Raw genomic sequence first — 20450 nt, 5'->3', positions numbered from 1 at the left:
TCTAAACTAAATTAAACTTAATGGTTTCATTTTCAGCTGTAAAGGTATTTCCACAAAAATGACATGCTGAATTGTTCTAATGATATATTTAATTTTTGGGGGCTGTTTTAAAATGTGTTACACATTTAAAGATGTTCAAAGGCTTTTGACAACAGAGCTGTCAAAAGACTATGACACATGTAGGATCCACTATCTGAGGTCTTATCAATGGAATTGAATTGAAAGATACAGCATGGAAACAGGCCCTTTGACCCACCCAAGTCCATATTCGTTCACACTAGTTCTGTGTTATCCCACATTTACTATTTTTGTCCTTAAGCCCAGCAATTATTATTTTTGTCCATATGCACACATTTTTAATTATACAGGAGTTGAATATTGCACACTTCGAACACTCTAAAAGAATATCCCAATGCCCATACTGAAATGTAACAAAAATAATTATTTTGCACTATTGTGCAGCTCGGCACTTGCTACCAGCACGATATGAAAGTTAGAGGTCAGTTATCAAGTAACAGTGACAGCGTATTCATTTTTGCACAAGTTAACTAATCCCAGTTTTATCTGAAGTAGTCTTGAAGGATGGCTCATTGGAAATCAACGACTGGTAATTTTAACTGTTCAATCCTGGTTATGCAGCACTCAAGAACACACGGGTATCCAGGTCCAAGCCCGAGCAATTGTCTTAATTGGTTTTAATCATACTGCTGCAATGTTAAGTTGTTTTGACAACTCAGTAGGTACTTTAATATCGAGGCTCCTGCTGTCTTCGTCCAGGAACACTGTTGTGTGGTACACATCTCACAACGTTGTTGTACAAGGAGATCTGATTACATAAGTGGATGAAATCAACTGTGAATCAGTGGTTTAGCACGAAATGGGCACTGAACAAAGGGATGTAGCTGCAGAAATATGCAGAAGCCAACAGCATCATGTGCTTGTCTATCTAAATGCATAAACTGCATATTTCAGTAACGTTGCTTCCATATGTAAATAATAATGTGACTCAAAGCACATTCTGAAATATTCTCTGCCCTACTTCCTCGCATTGCATCTGAATTATTTGTTTATTGAGCCATTATCTTATTTTTGATAATGTATTGTTTACCCAATTTTGATCACGTATGAACAGAATAAGTGGAACGAACAGACTGGGTGAGCATGTAAAACATGCAAATTCATATAAGCACTGCCCATGCATTGAAAGCAAAGGAAATATGTCAAGGGAAAATGTGTGCTACATCATGGTGTTATAGAACAGATAATAAAATCATAAAACAGTACAGCTCACAAACTGCCCTTTTGGCTACTTTGTACCAACCACCATGCCAAACTAAACTAATCCCATCTGCCAATTTGTGGTCTATCTTCCATGCCTGTTCATTTGTTTGTCAAAATGCATTTTAAACATTGCTACCATATATGCTTGCACTATCTTCTCTGGCAACACATTCTGGGCACCTTCCACTTTCTGTGGGGAAAAAACTCCTTGAGTTTTCCCACTCTCGCTGTAAACCTATGCCCTCTAGTGTTTGACATTTCCACATTGGCGGAAAAGACTCTGGCTATCTACCCTAACAATTCCTCTCACGATTTTAGGGGTTGCCCCTTGGCCTCCGATTCCCCAGAGAAAACAATCCAAATTTGTCCATCCTCCCCTTATAACTAATTTGCTCCAATCCAGACTGCATCCTGGTGGACCTCTTCTGCAACTTCTCCAAATACTATTCTTCCTGTAGTCTGGTGACCAGAACTGGCATAATACTCCAATGTGGCCAAAATAAATGTTGTATGCTGTATGTTGTGCTGTGATTCTTCTGCTATTGAAAATCTCCAATCCAAATGTTTATAGTTTCATTTATATTCTAAATTTGATTGTTTACTTATTTGGTATCCCAGAGATTATTGTTTGGTATTGCATGTGTTGCCAAATCACATATTGTAAATGCCGTAGTAATTGTTTTATAATATATTTACATCCAACAAAGTATATCTCCTATAAATAACATAAAGATCATAGGGCTTACAAAAGAAGCATTGCTTATGATGGCAAAGATTGATACCTATAATCCAAATAAATGTACTTAGAATGCTATTTTAAGGAATTCAGGCTGGAGATCTTGAACTGATGTTGGATGTAATCTATATGTCATCTAATCACTAACCTTTGACATCAAAGGGACTGTTCCAACAATGCAGGTTTCCATGGGGAGTCAGTTAATATTTTGGCCGACCTGTAACACCTGTAATAGAAGCTAGTTCCTAAGGTAAAATCACAGAACTGTGAACATTTACAGGGAATCTATCCATACTATTTGTCTTCCTGCTTTTAGCTAGAACAATCCAGTTTCTCTCATTGCCCTTCTCTTCAAACAGTCTTTCTCTTCCTCTACTTCAAATAATTAAATGTGTAAGTGATACAGTGGTCTCTCTAGATCAAAATCTAGCTATTGTAAAACATACCATGCTGCAACAACTTTCTTCATAACATTTCTACAAGCTGTCTCCTTTTTCTCTCAGAGATGACCCTATCTCCACTCTTTGCTTTAAATTGATGACCCCTTGTCACTGACGTTCCCGCCAGAGGAAATATTCCTACCCTTTTCACCTTACCAGAATACTTCATAAATTTGACATCTCTAATAGATTTCCTCATTACGTTCTTCGCTCCACTGAAAAGAGCCACCTTATCTCATGGGTAAATCCCTCATCATGAGTATCATCTTAGTCAATTCTTATGCCCTCCAAGGTCTTAACAACTAATTCAAGCATGTCCATCGCTGCAGTGATTGCCTAATATTTCCTGTGTTCTTGCGTATTTACTTTCGACAAGATGAATAGATGGCCTACCGAGAAACAGGAGGCAATGCATAAATTCACGCGTTCCTTTCAGTAAATTTACTGCTTTGGATACTGTCACCCGGAAAACTGAAGTGGGGAAGTTCTCCTTTTTGGGCTAAAGCCGTTTAGTATCTTTGGTAGCTCTGCGGCTTCTAAAGTTGACAGGTTCACCAATGGCACTCTACTAATTCACGTACGTAATGGTGGACTCCTCAACACGTATAATTTAACTTTGCACTGTGATTAGTGTGAATTAAAGTAAATGGGTGGGATCAGCAGATGGTAACATGGGATGGATGCTAGGCCTATGAATGTAGCTGCTTTGTGCATGGGAACAGGAGGAAGTTTAAAGGAAGCAGGGAGTGTCGTTCTCCTGAGAGATCCCTGGGACCTTTTCTGAATTCTCAAGCACTTTTGGATCTGGATAGGCTCAAAAATGCTAATGGTCAGTTCCTTTGTAATGTATTTCAAGAGGGCTAGAATACAAAAACAGTGATGTAATGCTGAGGTTCTATAAGGCGCTGGTCAGGCTGCATTTGGGGTATTGTGAGCAATTTTGTGTACCATATCTGAGGAAGGGTGTGCTGGCCCTGGAGAGGGTCCAGAGGAGTTTTATAAGAATGATCCCAGGAATGAGTGGGTTAACATATGATGAGCGTTTGACGGCACTGGGCCTGTACTCGCTGGAGTTTAGAAGAATGAGGGGACCTCATTGAAATGTACCAAATAGTGAAGGGCTTGGATAGAGTGGATGTGGAGAGGATGTTTCCACTAGTGGGAGAGTCTAGGACGAGAGGTCATAGCCTCAGAATTAAAGGATGTTCCTTTAGGAAGGAGATGAGGAGGAATTTCTTTAGTCAGAGGTGCTGAATCTGTGGAATTCTTTGCCACAGGCTGTGGAGGCCGTCAATCAATATTTTTACGGCAGAGATAGATAGATTCCTGATTAGTACGGGTGTCAGGGGTTATGGGGAGAAGGCAGGAGAATGGGGTTAGGAGGGAGAGATAGATCAACCATGATTGAATGGCATAGACTTGATGGGTCGAAATACCTAATTCTGCTCCTATCTGACCTAATATATGTCCCAGTGATGTCTTGAAAGGCCTTCCTCCCTCCCTAACATCAAAGAGGAAGTAAAAGCCCACACAGAGTGTCCCCAGAAACCGTTTCCTCATCAACAGTGTGTTGATGTGAATTATATTTCACACGTTTTCACTCTTCAGAATGTTCTCCAAGTCATGGGAAATTTTCTTCAATTCATTGCAGATGAGAGAGCTGAATTCCTTCCAACACTCAACTATGTCTCTCGAAACTTCCCATTACTTGCCTGTGAGGTCACTAATGTCTGCAGCCAAGGTAGTCATTGCTTTATTCTTTGGAGGGGAGCAACACTTTCCCTCTTACACTCCCAGGTCTTCATTCTCATTTGTACTTAACGCTTCACTCTGTGACTGTTGCAACTTGTTATCTTTATTAGCTCAGCCGTAGATAAGAATCTGTGATAGCATTAGTAGCAAATGTTTATCTGGATATGTCGAAGTGATGCTTCCTAAGATGAGAGTAGCAGGTACATTGCCACTTAAGTAAAATGCACTAAAAACTAACATAGTATTTGTTAGTTAAGATGAGAATCAGGTGTGTTGAAATGTTCTGGTTATAATAAAATGTTTCCATGAGAGCCAGTAACTGAGCAACAAAAAGAATAAGGAGGTGAATAAAATTAGCACTGATGGCAGAAGTTTGGCTCCTGTACAGGAAGCACTCGACCTACTGACTTCAGAGACCCAGATTCAGTCCTGATTACCCATGTTGTCACTTGCGTCCTATGTTCTCACTGTGACTTGCGTGGGTTTCTGCTGGGTGTAGCCCTTTACAAACAGGCAGCACATCCTAAAGATGTGTGGGTTTGTCGATTAATTGCCCGTTATTAATTGCTCTTTGGTGTGTAGTAAAACTTGGGGAGGGCTGATGGGAATGTTGGGAGAAAAGTGGGGATTAGTGTCGAGTGCTTAATGATCTGCATAGATTTGAAGGGGTGAAGAGCCTGTTTTCCCGCTGAATGAGTCATGACACCGAGTATGTGAATTAATAACTGGAGAGAAAGAAAAGAGACTGCAGCTGCTGTCGTCTGGAGCAAAAACCAAGCTGCTGGAGGAACAGCATCTGCGTTGTGGGGAAATTCAATGAAATGTCTTTTTGTCTTGTTTGCCAGTTCTTGAGTAGACAGTCCACGCTCACCTACTTCTGTCTTAATAACTGCCTGTGCACAACACACATCGACCAAGGGAGCAGGTACACAGTCAGAGGGGGTCCAAAGCATGGTCAGGAACATGCCAGGACTGGAGGTTAGGTGCCAGAATGTGGCGGAAGCTGGAAGCAATGTGTGGGAATGTGGTCAGGGAGAGGGAGAGGCAAAAGGGCCAGTTTGCAACCAAGACCAGAGGTGGAAGCTTGGATCATGGCCAGGACTGAGAGCAAGGAGGTCGGAACTTGATCAGGAATTAGGACGTCCTCAGAACTGAGAGTGCAAGGTTGGAGTATTGCGAGGAAAAGGAGGGCAGGAACAGGGTGTTGTCATATCATATCATATCATATATATACAGCCGGAAACAGGCCTTTTCGGCCCTCCAAGTCCGTGCCGCCCAGTGATCCCCGTACATTAACACTATCCTAAACCCACTAGGGACAATTTTTACATTTACCCAGCCAATTAACCTACATACCTGTACGTCTTTGGAGTGTGGGAGGAAACCGAAGATCTCGGAGAAAACCCACGCAGGTCACGGGGAGAACGTACAAACTCCTTACAGTGCGGCACCCGTAGTCAGGATCGAACCTGAGTCTCCGGCGCTGCATTCGCTGTAAAGCAGCAACTCTACCGCTGCGCTACCGTGCCGCTAGGGCTAGGGCTTGGATTGTGAGCAGCTTTAAATCTGGGAGCAGGGGGGCTGTGGTTGGATGTGTAGGCAGGTGTGCCATGGGTGGAAGGGTTGTGTGTAGGGGAAATTAAAGCTTTTTTTTTCAACTGACAGTACTTGCTAAATGAGGGTCAGGGGCAGGAAGTGTTTTCAGAACTTACAACCGGTGCTGAAGCATTATACTGAGGCTTATTTCCTTCCGTAGAATTGAGAATGAATCAGACTACAGCCCTGGCATTCGACCAACCCAGCCATGCATCTGGTAAATAATTAAACAGGTAATGAGAGAAGGGCGATCCAAAAATATCACCATCTTCAATGCTGGCAGGGCCCGGTATGTGAGGTGAAGGACAAGGCTGAAACATTCACAAACCAGTTCAACCAGAAGTGCCGAGTAGACAATCAAACTTACCTTCCACTTGAGATCCCCGCCATCACAGGAACCAGCCTCCAGCCCAATTTGATTCACTTCTAATGATGTCAGGAAATAGCTCAGAGCACTGGATGCAGCAATGACTATCAGACTAAGCTTCTAGCTATTGCTCTGCCAACCTGTGCTGAGATGTAGCTCCACTTATAATATAGTCACAACATTGGCACATACAAAACAATGTGTAAAATTGCCCCAAGTATATCAAAAGGCAGGAGAAATGCAATTCAACTAAATGCTACCGATCAGTCTATTCTTACTGACAGGTATATTGTCAGTACTGTCAAGCTGCGCCCAGTCATAAATAACCTTCTCACTGTTGACCAGTTTGCGAGGATACTCTGTTCGAGATATCGTGAGAGCCTTGGTTTTAATAGGAGTCAAAGAGATGAATGCCAGAGGTGAGGTGAGACTGATTCTGTTTCATATCAACACAGAATTTGACTGAGTGTAACATTGTAGAGCCCTAGTAAAATTGAAGTCATTGGGCATTGTGTCAAAAATACTCCAGTGGCTGGAATCATACGTCACATAATAGAAAATAGTTGTGGTCGTCAGATCACACAATATCATTCCAGGAATTTCTCAGCACAGTATATTAGTTTCTATTAATATCAAGATAGATATGAAAAAGTTAGGACTCGTCCTCAAGTCAACATCCTAAATTAGGGTGAGGCTAATTTTGATGGCATTGGACAGGATCTCCTAAAAGAGAGGTTGTTTTTAGGTAAAGTGATGTCTGGAAAGTTGAGCTTTTAAAAGTGAAATGGGAAGAGTTCAAGGCCAGCATGTTTCTGTGAGAGTGAAGGGCACAGTTAGCAAGATCAGGGAACCTTGGTTGCTGAGGGGCAGATTTAGTCAGGAAAAGGAAGGCATATATCAGGCATAGACAGCTGGAATCAACATCCATTGAAGAATATAAGGGATGTAGGGGTACACCTAGAAAATTAAGAGTACAGAAAGGGGCCATGAGATACTGCAGGCAGATACAATAAAGGAAGTCCCAAAAGAGTAAAAGCCTAGCGAGGGAGGGAGTAAGTCATCGTCATAGAGTCATAGAGTGAAACAGTGTGGGAACAGGCCCTTCGACCCAACTCACCCACACCGGCCAACAATGCCCCAGCTACACTAGTCCCACTTGCCTGCGCTTGGTCCATATCCCTCCAAACCTGTCTTATCCATGTACATGTCTAACTGTTTCTTAAACAATGGGATAGTCCCAGCCTCAACTACCTCCTCTGGCAGCTTTTCCATACACCCACCACCCTTTGTGTGAAAGTGTTACCTCTCGGATTCCTATTAAATCTTTCCCTCTTCACCTTGAACCTATATCCTCTGGTCCTCGATTCCCCTACTCTGGGCAAAAGACTTCTTCAGTCTGAAGAAGGGTCTCGACCCAAAACGTCACCCATTCCTTCTCTCCAGTGATGCTGCCTGGCCCCTGAGTTACTCCAGCATTTTGTGTCTACTCACGTATTAATATATATATATATATATGCACGTGCACACATACGTACACATAAAAAACAGACAAACAATAATAATGCAATAATAACAATAATAGTCTATGTGATTTAGTTTATTCTGTGGAATTCTCTGCCTCAGAAGGCAGTGGAGGCCAATTCTCTGAATGCATTCAAGAGAGAGCTAGATAGAGCTCTTAAGGATAGCAGAGTCAGGAGGTATGCGGAGAAGGCAGGAACGGGGTACTGATTGAGAATGATCAACCATGACCACATTGAATGGCGGTGCTGGCTCGAAGGGCCGAATGGCCTACTCCTGCATCTATTGTCTATAATGTGGGTAGTGTATAATAGCCTGATGGCTGTAGGGAAGAAACTATTCCTGAACCTGGACGTTATAGTTTTCAGGCTCCTGTATCTTCTTCCCAATGGCAGGAGTGAAATGAGTGTTGTGTGGCTAGAGTGGGGTGGGTCTCTGATGATGCTAGATGCTTTTTTGAGGCAGCGGCTCCTGTAAATCCCTTCGATGGTGGGGAGGTCAGAACCTGTGATAGACTGAGCAGTGTTCACAACATGTTGCAGTCTTCTTCACTCCTGGGCATTCAAGTTGCCAAACCAGGCTGTGATGCAACCACTCAATATGCTCTCTACTGTACACCTATAGAAGTAAACCAGGGCAGGATATACACAAATACACAGGAATGACAGGACCCTGAGAAATGTTGTAGAACAGAGAGACCTAGGGATATTAGTAGAGAGTTGCATGGAAGTAACAACACAGGTAAACAGGGTGGTAAAGAAGGCATAAGGCATTTGAGAAGAAGAGTTGGGGCATCATGTTACAGTTATACAAAACGTTGGTTAGGCCGCACTTGAAGTACTGTGTGCGGTTCTGGTTGCAAAAAATATTCACAAGGATGTGGCTTGGATTAAAAGATTTGAATTATAAAGAGAGACTGGATAGGCTGAGTCTGTTTTCCCTGGAGCAAAGGAGGCTGAGAGGTGATATAATAGAAGTTTTTAAAACTATGGGAGACATAGATAGTCAGAGTTGGTTTCCAATGGTAGGAGTGTCTAAAACTAGAGAGCACAAGTTTAAGGTGAAAGGAAGAAAGTTCAAAGCGGATATGAGGGGTAGATCTTTCACACAAAGAGTAGCTGGTATCAGGAATGATCTACCAGAGAAGGTAGAAGAGGCAGGCATTTAACATTTAATAGGCATCTGGGCTGGTAGTTGAATGAACAGGGCATAGATGTATATGGAAAGAATGCATGCAAGAGGGATTCATATCGACAGGCATGATGGTTGGCATAGGTATGGTGAGCCGAAAGGCCGAGTTCCATGCTGGCAACTCTTTAATTCTATCATCATCTAGGATAAAGAAACACCTCCATCACCCGAAACATTAATTTCCTCCACCTATGGTACACAATGGCAACTACGTACAAAATATGCTGTAGTTTCTTGATTAAGAAATTCTGGTAGTAGCTCCCAAACTCAACCTCAATCAAGAAGAACAAAGGCACCACCACCGCCTGCAAGTCCCCCTTCAAGTAAAACACCATCTTTATTTGGAAATATAAGGCAATTCCTTGGGTGTCGGCTGATCTAAATCCATGGTATCACTGCCAACAAAACTGTCTGGGTACTATCACCAGAAGAGTTGCAGTAGTTCAAGCATATGGCTCACCAGCAACTTCTCAAAGACAGTTAGGGATGGCCATGAATTCTGATCTTGCCAATGAATCCCCAATCCAAGAAAATGAAAAAACATAGTTCAAATAGGGTTAAAGCTATTTAACTGTTCATTTACCTAACTGCAATTTCAATAGCTGAAGTAGAAATGTGTACAATTTTCATGGTACTTTATTGCAAAATCATAAAAGTTTCTGCTACCAGAAGCAATAGCAACCTTTATTTAACATAGTAAAGCATCTAAAGCTGCTTCACAAGAACATCAACAAACAAAATGAACACCAGGACATATAAGGTGACATTTGCATTAATGAACAAAGTAAAAACAGTGAAGTACCACGTTTTCTTTAAATACAAAAAAGCTATGAAAGCAGTAAAACAGGGTTAATTTTTATTCATTGCAAAATGACATGGACACTTGATTTATGCTATTTATTACACTGCTGATATTCAATACACTTCCCTCTTTGTATTGAACAACAAAATTAATATTGATATACCCAAGTATTGATTTCTGAATTTACAGCAATTCTCGGCTCTGAATCAAAGTCAGTGTCTTTGTTTGCAATTGCTAGTTAAGTAATGAATAGCTCTCTTTATGTCCGTAGTCTTAATGAATGCATCTAAAAGATTTTATGCTGTTTGTGTTGGTTATTTAGTTGACAAGCAAAACCATTCCAGTTGAAATGTCCAAAAGCACAAAAATGCTGAAAAATAGGTTTTCGTTCCTTTTTAATCTTTGTAAAAGAGCAGAGATTTTTTCATATCAAATCACCTTAAAAATCAAAATTCCCTTATTTACATTACATAATTAGAGTCTGTAAAAAAAAAAAAAGATTACTTGGCTCCCAATTTTACAGTTACAGTTAATGTTGTTTTGTAGTATTAAACTAACAAATCACATAAAGCAGAATTTAGCAAGAGACTGCTTACATGTGCAGAATGTTTATTAACAGGAGATGTCCACAAAGGTCATAACATATACCAAACATTACCCCTGGCTTCAGGCACTGAAACGTCTTGTATCTCCACAGTATGGCTTCTTACTAAACAAACAGCCAATTAAGCCTGCAGTCAGTTGGATAGATTAGTGGCCACAGAGACTGACACAAGATTTTCATCTCTTGAGCCAATTATGCAAGTGTACTGTCCACTGTGTTTCTTGGAAGATTTGAGAGAATAGGAAGCTATTTTGTGACAATTGTAAATAAGATATAAAACCAAAAGTGGAAGGTGCTCCACTTCAAAAATGTCTACTTTACAATTCTTACAGAAATAATTTTGAAGAATTTATATGGTGAAGATGGTTTCATGAAGAAATCAGCAAAAATAAAATTACTTCTTTAAACCTTCAACGCAGAGCTGCTGTATGTAAATTTCCAGTGATTTCATCCTCACCAAGTGTTCAAGGCAATTCATTACTGGATCAAGGAATAGTTCAAATAGGAAATACCTGTAACGTGTGAAGCAGGCAGTTTAAAAATAGAAGCTGAGAAAATATCTGCACAAAACAACCCTGATATAATAAATGCACCTACATGATATAAAACAATAGAGCACATGAGAACAAAGGAATCTACATTTATTTTAAGTCCTTCATTTCATTTGGCATCCGAAAATGGATTTTTGCATCCTTTCTTTGTCCACATCTATTTAAGAAATAAGCTTTTGCTGATGACATTGCATATTGAAAATAAAACAGGAAATTCTGTGGTTCCCAATGAACTAATGCTTAATTCTTCGGCCAAAATTTTGATTATTAATTCTAATTCAGTTTAGTTTAGAGCTTCAACGTGGAAACAGACTGTACAGTCTACCGAGTCCACGCTGCCCATCGATCACGGTACACTAATTCTATATCCTACACACTAGGGGCAATTAACCTACAGACCTGGGCGTCTTTAGAATGTGGGAGGAAACCCATGCGGTCACTGGGAGAACATACAAACTCCGCACAGGCAGCACCCATAATCAGGATCGAACCCGGTCTCAAGCTCTGTAAGGCAACAACTCTACCACTGCACTATGCACCTTCAAATTAGTGTTAATTTTTGAATGATTCCATTCATATGAAAGAAGTTCCAAGGCTATTTTTTAAACCCCAATGGTGTTATAGCAATGCAATTTGTTGTTTTTGACAAAGTTCCTGTAACGATAATGATGCCATTCATTACAAGGTATTCACAGATTGAGATGTTTTAAGAATCAAATTTAAGTGGGGAGGGAGGGATGAGTTACCTCAAAGTGAAAATATAATTATTCCTTTTCATTATTCACTCCTCTAATGTAAAACCATACTTTAACACAAGAAACTTTATGATTTGGTAACATGGAAGAACAACTTTTTTAGATGTAGCCGGACAACATTAACTAGAGCAATATAAATTCCTAGGTAGACACAAAATGCTGGAGTAACTCAGTGGGACAGGCAGCATCTCTGGATAGAAGGAATGGGTGACCTTTCGGGTCAAGGCCCTCCAGACTGGTTAGGGATAAGAGAAACGAGAGATATAGACAATGAAGTGGAGAGACAAAGAACAATGAATAAAAGATATGCAAAAAAGTAACGATGATAAAGGAAACAGGTTTGTAGGGTGAAAATGAGAAGTTAGTGTGACTTGGGTGGGGGAGGGATAGAGAGAGAGGGAATGCCGGGGCTACCTGAAGTGAGAGAAATCAATATTCATACCACTGGGCTGTAAGCTGCCCAAACGAAATATGAGATGTTGTTCCTCCAATTTGCGTTTAGCCTCACTCTGACAATGGAGGAGACCGAGGACAGAAAGCTCTATGTAAGAATGGGAAGGAGAATTAAAGTGTCCGGCAACCGGGAGATCAGGTAGGTACAGGCAGGCTGAGCAAAGGTTTTCCGCAAAACGATTGCCCAGTCTACGTTTCTTAACAGAGTAAGCTCGTAATGCTGCAGTAATGTAGTTAGAACTTTGTGTTGCTGAGGTTGATGTTGTCCAAACCACTGGGATCTTTTATTTTATGGGACTTCTTTAGAATTTTTGTCTTAGCTCTTGCAATACTAAATTATGCTATCACTGGGGCATTGGCTATATTCTGTTACAAGATAGGCTGAATGATTTAGAAGCCTAAAATTTCGGATCAGAGTTTAAAGAATTGCTCATATAAAATAATTCAAGCCCACAGGCTGAAAATGGATTCAATACTGTCTTAGTCACAGACGGTCTTTCAACTGCTAAAATAACACAAATGCAATTAATTATAATGATGGGAGGAAAGATAACCGCTACAAGGAGGGAAGATGATTCTCTTCAGTTGGCTGAATTGCCTATAGTTTGAAGAAGATTTTTTTTAAATGAATTGGCACAAATTTAACAATCTTCCGGGAGACCACATTGGGCATGGATGGAATGGTGCACCTTTCCCCACTGAATAGAGCACACAATGCATTTAGGAATTTATATTGTGTAGGAAAGAACTGCAGATGCTGGGTTAAATCGAAGGTAGACACAAAATGCTGGAGTAACTCAGCGGGACAGGCAGCATCTCTGGAGAGAAGGAATGGGTGACATTACTCCAGCTTTTTGTGTTTAACATCAGAATTTAACATTTTCAGGCGCAAGCACTGATAATGTGTGATTGTTCTTACTTCGCTGGGACTTAGCTGCCCCCCAATAAAGCTAGTCACAAATATTTCTCTGATTTCTTGTATGAAAATTAAACTACTACAAATGTAGCTTTGCTCACTTTGATACTCAGTGCTTGATACTCATCATTTATTTCACATTTGGTGATCAGTGGAGATCTAGGAAGATATACAAACATTCAAGTGTAATCAAAGTTTGTATACCATAGAAGGATGAGATCATGACCACCTCATCGCTGGTGTCTGCCTCAGCGTAACACTTGCTGACTGCTGGAAATACAGTCTTTTAACAGAGGTGTTGAATATAGGCTCTGCTTACCCACTCAACTAAATCCCATCTAGGTATATAAAAATCAGCAGGGTTCTCCTTATATTCTGACCACTGTTTCTTGCTCAACCTGCTTGTCTGGTCATTTATCTCATTGCCATTTATGAGACCCAAATACCTATATTTTCTATGTCTGTAATTGAATTCTTAATTAATAAGGCCATTATGCCACTTTTCTTTGCCTCTCTAATTTTATAGCCGAGAATATTTAGTTCTGAATCATGCCTTGACTGAAGCCAACATTCCATCAAATTTATGGTGTTGCATTCTTCCATCTAATAAATGTCTGTAGCTCTCTAGCTTTATTTCAAATGCTCAGCATGTCAGCATAGAAATACTGCAACCTGATCCATTTATATTCAGTGCACTTATCCTTTCTATTTGCTCATTTTTTTCTCTTCTCAATCCTTGCACATAACCTCAATCTGATGTTTCTTAAGAAGCACATATCTATAAGTCCCCTTGATCTTACAGACTTCATTTCTCTTTCATTCTCCTTATTCTTAAACGCTCCTTCATCGTTTTTTATTACTCCATTTTACCTTATCTCAAAGAGCATTCTTAACAGTTCAGATGTTTGAAGTGTACCCATCCAGATGACTGTTCTTTCCCTAAAATTGCTCTGGGGATGACTAAACATCTTTCCCCACTACTTGTTCAGCCAAATATCCGATCTGTGTCTCTAATTTTCTCAAATCACATTGTTGAGTGTATTAAGGGGTGGTTACTCTCAAGGTCTTGCACTATAAGCAAGAATGTAGTTACTCAAGTTGTAAAACCACCATTATGGTCTTTCCTGTGACATTGCTTCTGCATGGACTTTGACTTCTGACCAGTGTACTCCATTTTCAGAAATCTATCTAGCTTTTCTGTTATCTCCACCCATCTTTTGTTTGGGACACAGCTCATTAGTCAGCATTTCTAGTCAAATGCAAAACAAGGCTGTACACTTGTCGAACACACTTCCCCCATAGCTCCATTCCTCCTTGCATCATAAGTGTTAAATCAGTTGAATGAGACCAGATCCACACATGTTCCTGATTACTGAGTAATTGCCTCCCTGGTTCTTTGCCAGATCAGAGCTAATGCAGGTGCAGAGTCTCCAGTTGTTTTAATAAAATAAGGAAAGTACATTTATTTTTAAGCATTTTGCTTTAATTTAATATCATCAACAATATCTAAATCATTAATGAACTGCTTATTTATTTTTTAAGTAATTATTATTTACATCAACTTTAATATTTTTAATTATCCGAATGGCAGAGACATTAAAAGGGGTGTATGAAAACAAAGTTGGGAATTTTAAAATCGTGTCGTTGAGTAGCGGAGGTTAGCATAGTTCAGCAGGTGCAGAAATTATGTTTATATGCAACGATGCAGTGCAGGTCAACGAGGAGCAGTTCTGGATGGCCTCAAGTTCAACAAAGAAAGTGGAATGAGAGTGACGGGCAGGGGTGTGTTGGAATAGCTAAGAGTTAGCAAAGGCATGAATGAAGATTTCAGCACTCGGTGGTTTTTAGCGGGGTGGAATCTGACTATTATGGAGATGGAAATCGTGATAGCAGAGACATGTGATTCATCTGCAAAGACATTTAATATTCTTCAGTGACATAAGATTGATTAATACTGATATTTAAATCACTTATGTAAAGTCATTCAACCAATTCCCCATTAAGCAGAATATATCGTAGACTCTTCACACATAGGCATGGTATTATTTCATTTTCATCCATTCCATATTTATAAAGCTGTCCCTTCAGAAATTAAGCTAACGTCATTTGCTTTGCAACTTGCTGGACTTGTGGCTTGAGATGGACATTTATTTTCTCCTTCTGCCTTGAAACCAGAGTGCTTGTTGAATCGCCTCTAGTTTCAAATGGATTGTCTGGGAATTTACTCTTCTGTCTTGTGAGGAAATCCATGATGAAATGCTCAGTAAAAATCAATACAATGTGTCATTTATACTTGATATCTAAGGCTTTGACTTGCATTTCAATATATCTCGTTGTACTAAATGTGAAGTTTGGTTAAAGGCCAGTTTGTATTTAATTAATATAAAACCTTGACATCATATCATAGCAGATTTTTGTGCAACATTGCCAAGAATTGCTTTGGTTGTAACAGAGCCAGTATTAGCAATACTAGTTTACCTGAAACAGATTTTCGTGGTAGTAACTGTGACAGTGATAAAAACAAAACCATTAGAATAATTTTCCATCTGATAGGATATTGCATAATAACTGTGTTTCATCCGTGCGTTAAGCTGTTATAACATCAGAGAGTGATTAAGCAGATGTCTAGCTTCTGGCAGCTGTAGACCTATGATCTGCCATTCAGTTTAGCCTGGTGGAGAGAAAAAAAGAAATAAAGTATGACTCGAAAGTATAGCTAAGTGGTTGGGTTTTTTTTAACCAGACTGGTTTATGCACAGGACAAATTTAATTTTGATCAAATACAGAACCATTCAGATATTTTAAAATTTAATGGAAATTTTATTTTTCAAATTATTTCTTAAACTATTTTTTTTTTTTTTAATGACAACATTTTGAAAAACTATCTGTCATAGGAGCAGAATTAGGCCATTGGGCCCATCAAGTCTGCTCCGCCATTCAATCAGAGCTGATCTATCTTTCCCTCTCAACCCCATTCTCCTGCCTTCTCCCCGTAATCTTTGACGCCTGTCAATCCCTGCTTTAAAAATACCCAATGACATGGCCTCCCCAGCCATTTGAGGCAATAAGTTCCACAGATGCGTCATCCTCTGGCTAAAGAAGTTCTTCTTCATTTCCTTTTCAAAGGTATTTTCTTTTATTCTGAGACTGTTCCCTCTGATCCTAGACTCTCACACTAGTGGAAACATCCTCTTCACATCCACTCTATCCAGGCATTTCACTATTCAGTGAGTTTTAATGAACCCCCCCCCCCCCCCCACCCTCCTCACCCTTCTAAACACCAGCGAGTACAGGTCCAGTGCCATCAAACGTTCACCATATGTTAACCCAATCATCCCTGGGATCATTCTCATAAACTTCCACTGGACCCTCTCCAACGTCAGTACATCCTTCCTCAGATATGAGGCCCAAACATGCTCACAATACTCGAAATGTTCTCTGACCAGCGCCTTATAAAGCCTCAACATTACATCCCAGTTTTTTCTTCTTGTCCTCTTGAAATGAATGCTAACATTGCATTTGCCTTCCTTGCTACCAATTCAATCTGCAAGTAAACTTTTTGGGAATCCTGCACCTCCAATTTCTGAATCCTCTCCCCATTTAGAAAATAGTCTACACCTTTATTCCTACTGCCAAAGTGCATGACTGCACACTTTGCTATGCTGAATTCCACCTGTCGCTTCTTGCCCAGTCTCCCAACTTATCCAGATCCATCTCAGAGTCCCTGCTATCTGCCCTCCACCTATCTTCGTATCATCTGCAAACGTGGCCACAAAGCCATCAATTCCATCATCTAAATCATTAATAATCAACGTGAAGAGGAGAGGCCCCAGCACCGATCCTTGCAGAACACGACTAGTCACTGGTAGCCAACCAGAAAAAGCCCCCTTTATTCCCACTCTTTGTCTTCTGCCATTCGGCCAACCTTATGTCCATGCCAGTATCTTCCCTCTAATACCATGTGCTCTTGTTTAGCAGCCTCACATGCGGCACCTTATCAAAGGCCTTATAAAAATCCAAGTAAGCAATATCCACTGTCCTGTTATTTGCTTCCTCAAAGAATTCCCACAGATGGAGCAGTTCAAAGGCTATTTGATATATAAAGATTTATTGCCAGTATCGCTTGTAAATTTGTTTTAGAAATTCATAGAATGCACCTGAGAAAGTTTTCTTGAAAGCGAAAGTCTGCAGATGCTGAAAACCTGAAATAAAATAGAAAATGTTGAAAATACTCAGCAGGTCTGGCAGTATTAATAAACAGAGAAACAGAATTATGATTTCAGGATGATGCCCTTTCCACAGAACTGAGGAATTTTTTGAAGTAAAACAAGATTGAAGATGCTAACAAGTTGGAGAGAGGAACAGAAGGAACATTCTGTCCTCCCATCCATTCTGTCATGTTTGTGACTTTCCCCTTCTGCTGGATAACAATTACCTGTTTGAATTTATTTATCTATTATTTTGTATCAAAGATAAACAAAATCTAATCTTTGTAGAATCATACAGCACAGAAACAGGCCCATTTGTCCCGCCACATCCATGCCCATCATCAAATACTATTTTGTACTAATCCCATAACTTTTTATGCCATGCTGATTCAAGTGATCATCAAGATACTTAGAAATATGGTGAGAGTACCTGCTTCCACTACCCATCTAGCCCGAGTGCTCCAAACTCTAACCGCCCTCTGAGTGAAACACATTCTTGCTCAGATCCCTTCTAAATCTTTTTGCGTTTTGATTTATTAATGTGACGTGTACTGAGTTACAGTGAAAAGCTTTTGCTTGCTTTCCAGTCAAATCATAAGTACAAGTGCAAAGAGAAAAATACCAAGAGTACAGAATATAGTTTCCCAGCCCTGTAGCACAACAGTTGTAGAGAAGATTCCAATGTTTGATCCTTACCTTAAACCTGTGCCCAAGAGCTTCAGACACCACTGCTGTGCAGAAACGTTGGGGGTGAATTTGTAGGGATGAGCAATTTTACAGTTTTTAAACATTCATATATCGACTTTGGAAAGGTAAAAAACTTGACAAAGGACAAAGTGTTAGTTAATTTCAAAGCACACTTCCTTTTATCTTATCACTGTTTTTTAAATTAACATTTTTTTCTCTCTTTGATTCCCCTGTGGTAATAAATACCAATTTTCTCACCATTTTCTTGGTGCCTAATATTATATTACAACAGGAACTGCAATTCAAAGGCATTTAATTGGCTGAATATCATTTTGGATTTTCTGAGGTTGTGAAATGTGCTTTATAAGTGCCAGTCTTTCATCTTCAGGCTGAAATAGTAGCTCTTTTCCTTGTAAGGAGAGTGCAATTAAATAAATTGAAATTTTGAAATTGGTGACATGCTTATTAACACTGCATTCATCCATTCCCAATGAATGTAGTTGAAGACTGGTCCTGTGCCTGTTTTTATTCAACATTGGGAAATATAACCATGATTCTTTGAATCTGTGTGGTATTCAGGAAGTTATCATATGGTAAGGCAGATCAGGTTAATATTTATTGAGGTAAATTGAGTGAACGATAGATTTTAATTCAGATTATCCTCTTTTCAATGAGCCCATGCTAATGAAATCTCCGCATGTCTTAATTATAGCATTTGTAGGTGAAGATGCCCATCCTATCCCAGAAACCAACATCGGCAGTCGGATGATGCAAACCATGGGGTGGATTCCTGGCACAGGGCTCGGACCAAATGGCAACGGGGTTGCTGAACCCATTAAAGCTTTATGGCGACCTAAAGGAGTTGGACTTGGCTTCTGCTGACAGCCAGTTATTCAGCTCAATCGAAACAATATACTCAGCTCAATGGAAACAACTTCACCAGCCAAAATATTGGTACTCATGGTAGAGTCTTGAAGAATCGATTGTTAATTATATTTTGAATACAACACATGCTTCTGAGCAAAGTCAATGTTGATTTACTCTACTAATTGCAATGGAGGTTTCCAGATATAAAGAAGTGAATTTAATTGCTGTACATTGATGCACAAGTTCAAAGGTTTTTGCAGGCAATAATTCCATCTAAAGTGTGGTGTCTGAAAGTGGAGGCAACAAATGTGAATTTGTCGTGAAATACGGCAGTATTCCATACCCATAATATGAATATCTCTTGTGTGTTTTCTGCATTTGTCATTATGTTACTTACCACTGCTATGCTTCAATTGAAAAGATAATGAAATGGATGTTCAGACATGTGATAACAGTATTGCAAGAAGCAACTCGGTCCAAGCTGTTCAGAAATGATTTTCAGTGATTGCATGCTATCCATTAGCTTTTTATTTGTTTATGTTGAAGTAAATTTATTTTAAATTCAACATTCTGTTTCTTTAATGTCCAAAAACATTGTATATTGTCCAGAAATGAAATAAATTCATCAGCATGACAGACAAAATGTCCTTGAATAGATCCCAAAGTATATATACTATTTTCTACACACAGACTACTTTAAATTCCAGTTAGTGTGTAGATTTCAAGGGTTGTTTTAATTGAATATTCTGTTATGCTACATATTTTATACATAAAAAGTAGGCCATGTATTACAGTGACTTTAATAAGATCTCAGTGCTCAGCCATATTGGAATAAATATTATTGTTGTAATAATAAGCACTCTAGTGCATTATTCTTTAAAAAGAAAGCTGGGATACATCTGATTATTGAACTTGTGCTTTAATCACATTAATGTACTGAGTTTTAGTAAACAGAACTGGTTTAAGATTTGTTCTCAGAATGCCTTTCTAAAACCTTAATGCAGCACAGTTTCTGAAGTCTATGCATTTAGAAATACAACCTGTCTCACTAAGCAAGCACTTGATTTGGCTTATCCATCCATTAATTTGTACTGCGGTTTGTAGGTAATAACTTTATTTAATATCCTAAATGACATTAAATGATAAAAGCATTGCATTTTTAAATATAAACCCCAATTGTAAGTGTCGAGTGTTCAGTGATATATCTTGCACACACCATGAAGTACAACTTATCATTCTTGCAATAATACTGATGCTTAAATCACTAATGTATATCTCAGAATGACAATATGGTTTTTCTGTACTTCTGTAATCAGTCTATAATATGCTTATTAACAATAAGGAAATTCCTTATTTTTATATTTTGTGACAATTTTAGGTACCGCAACAAAACGGGATATGCGACAGTAAAATAATTACAAAGGCAAGATTTGGATGTAATCTAAGTAAAAAGGTTAAGAAAATAAATAGACAATATTTCTGAGTATCCAAATAGAAAATTACAAGGGAATTAAGATTTGCTTAACAGAGCAGTTAATTTAATTGGAATTCACTTTAATTCGACAAGTAGAAGCTAACTTAGCTTGGAAAGCTATTCTGCTCGGGTTGAGAATTGCTTTTTTTAAAACTTTGTCTTTTATACTTGGGCTAGATACGTTTATTTCATTCTAAAATTCTCAATCAAATTCACACTATTCGGTTGATGGTTTCTTACATCTATATT

The 20450-nt window shown here is 39.2% G+C and overlaps 1 protein-coding gene across 1 annotated transcript in view; it reads left to right on the top strand.

Annotated features, from left to right (window-relative positions):
• The window catches only part of gpatch2 (G patch domain containing 2), a 195153-nt gene extending 175264 nt beyond the window's left edge, over positions 1–19889 (top strand). Inside the window, exon 10 of the mRNA XM_078404921.1 lies at positions 18573–19889. Coding sequence (XP_078261047.1) covers positions 18573–18742 — 170 coding nt within the window. The 3' untranslated portion in view covers positions 18743–19889. The remainder of the gene's footprint in view (positions 1–18572) is intronic.
• Positions 19890–20450: the final 561 nt, after the last annotated feature.

Source organism: Rhinoraja longicauda, chromosome 9 (assembly GCF_053455715.1).
Source record: "Rhinoraja longicauda isolate Sanriku21f chromosome 9, sRhiLon1.1, whole genome shotgun sequence".
Classification (NCBI taxonomy): domain Eukaryota; kingdom Metazoa; phylum Chordata; class Chondrichthyes; order Rajiformes; family Arhynchobatidae; genus Rhinoraja; species Rhinoraja longicauda.
Note: the sequence above shows the minus strand (reverse complement) of the source record. Positions and strands in the feature narration are given on the sequence as shown.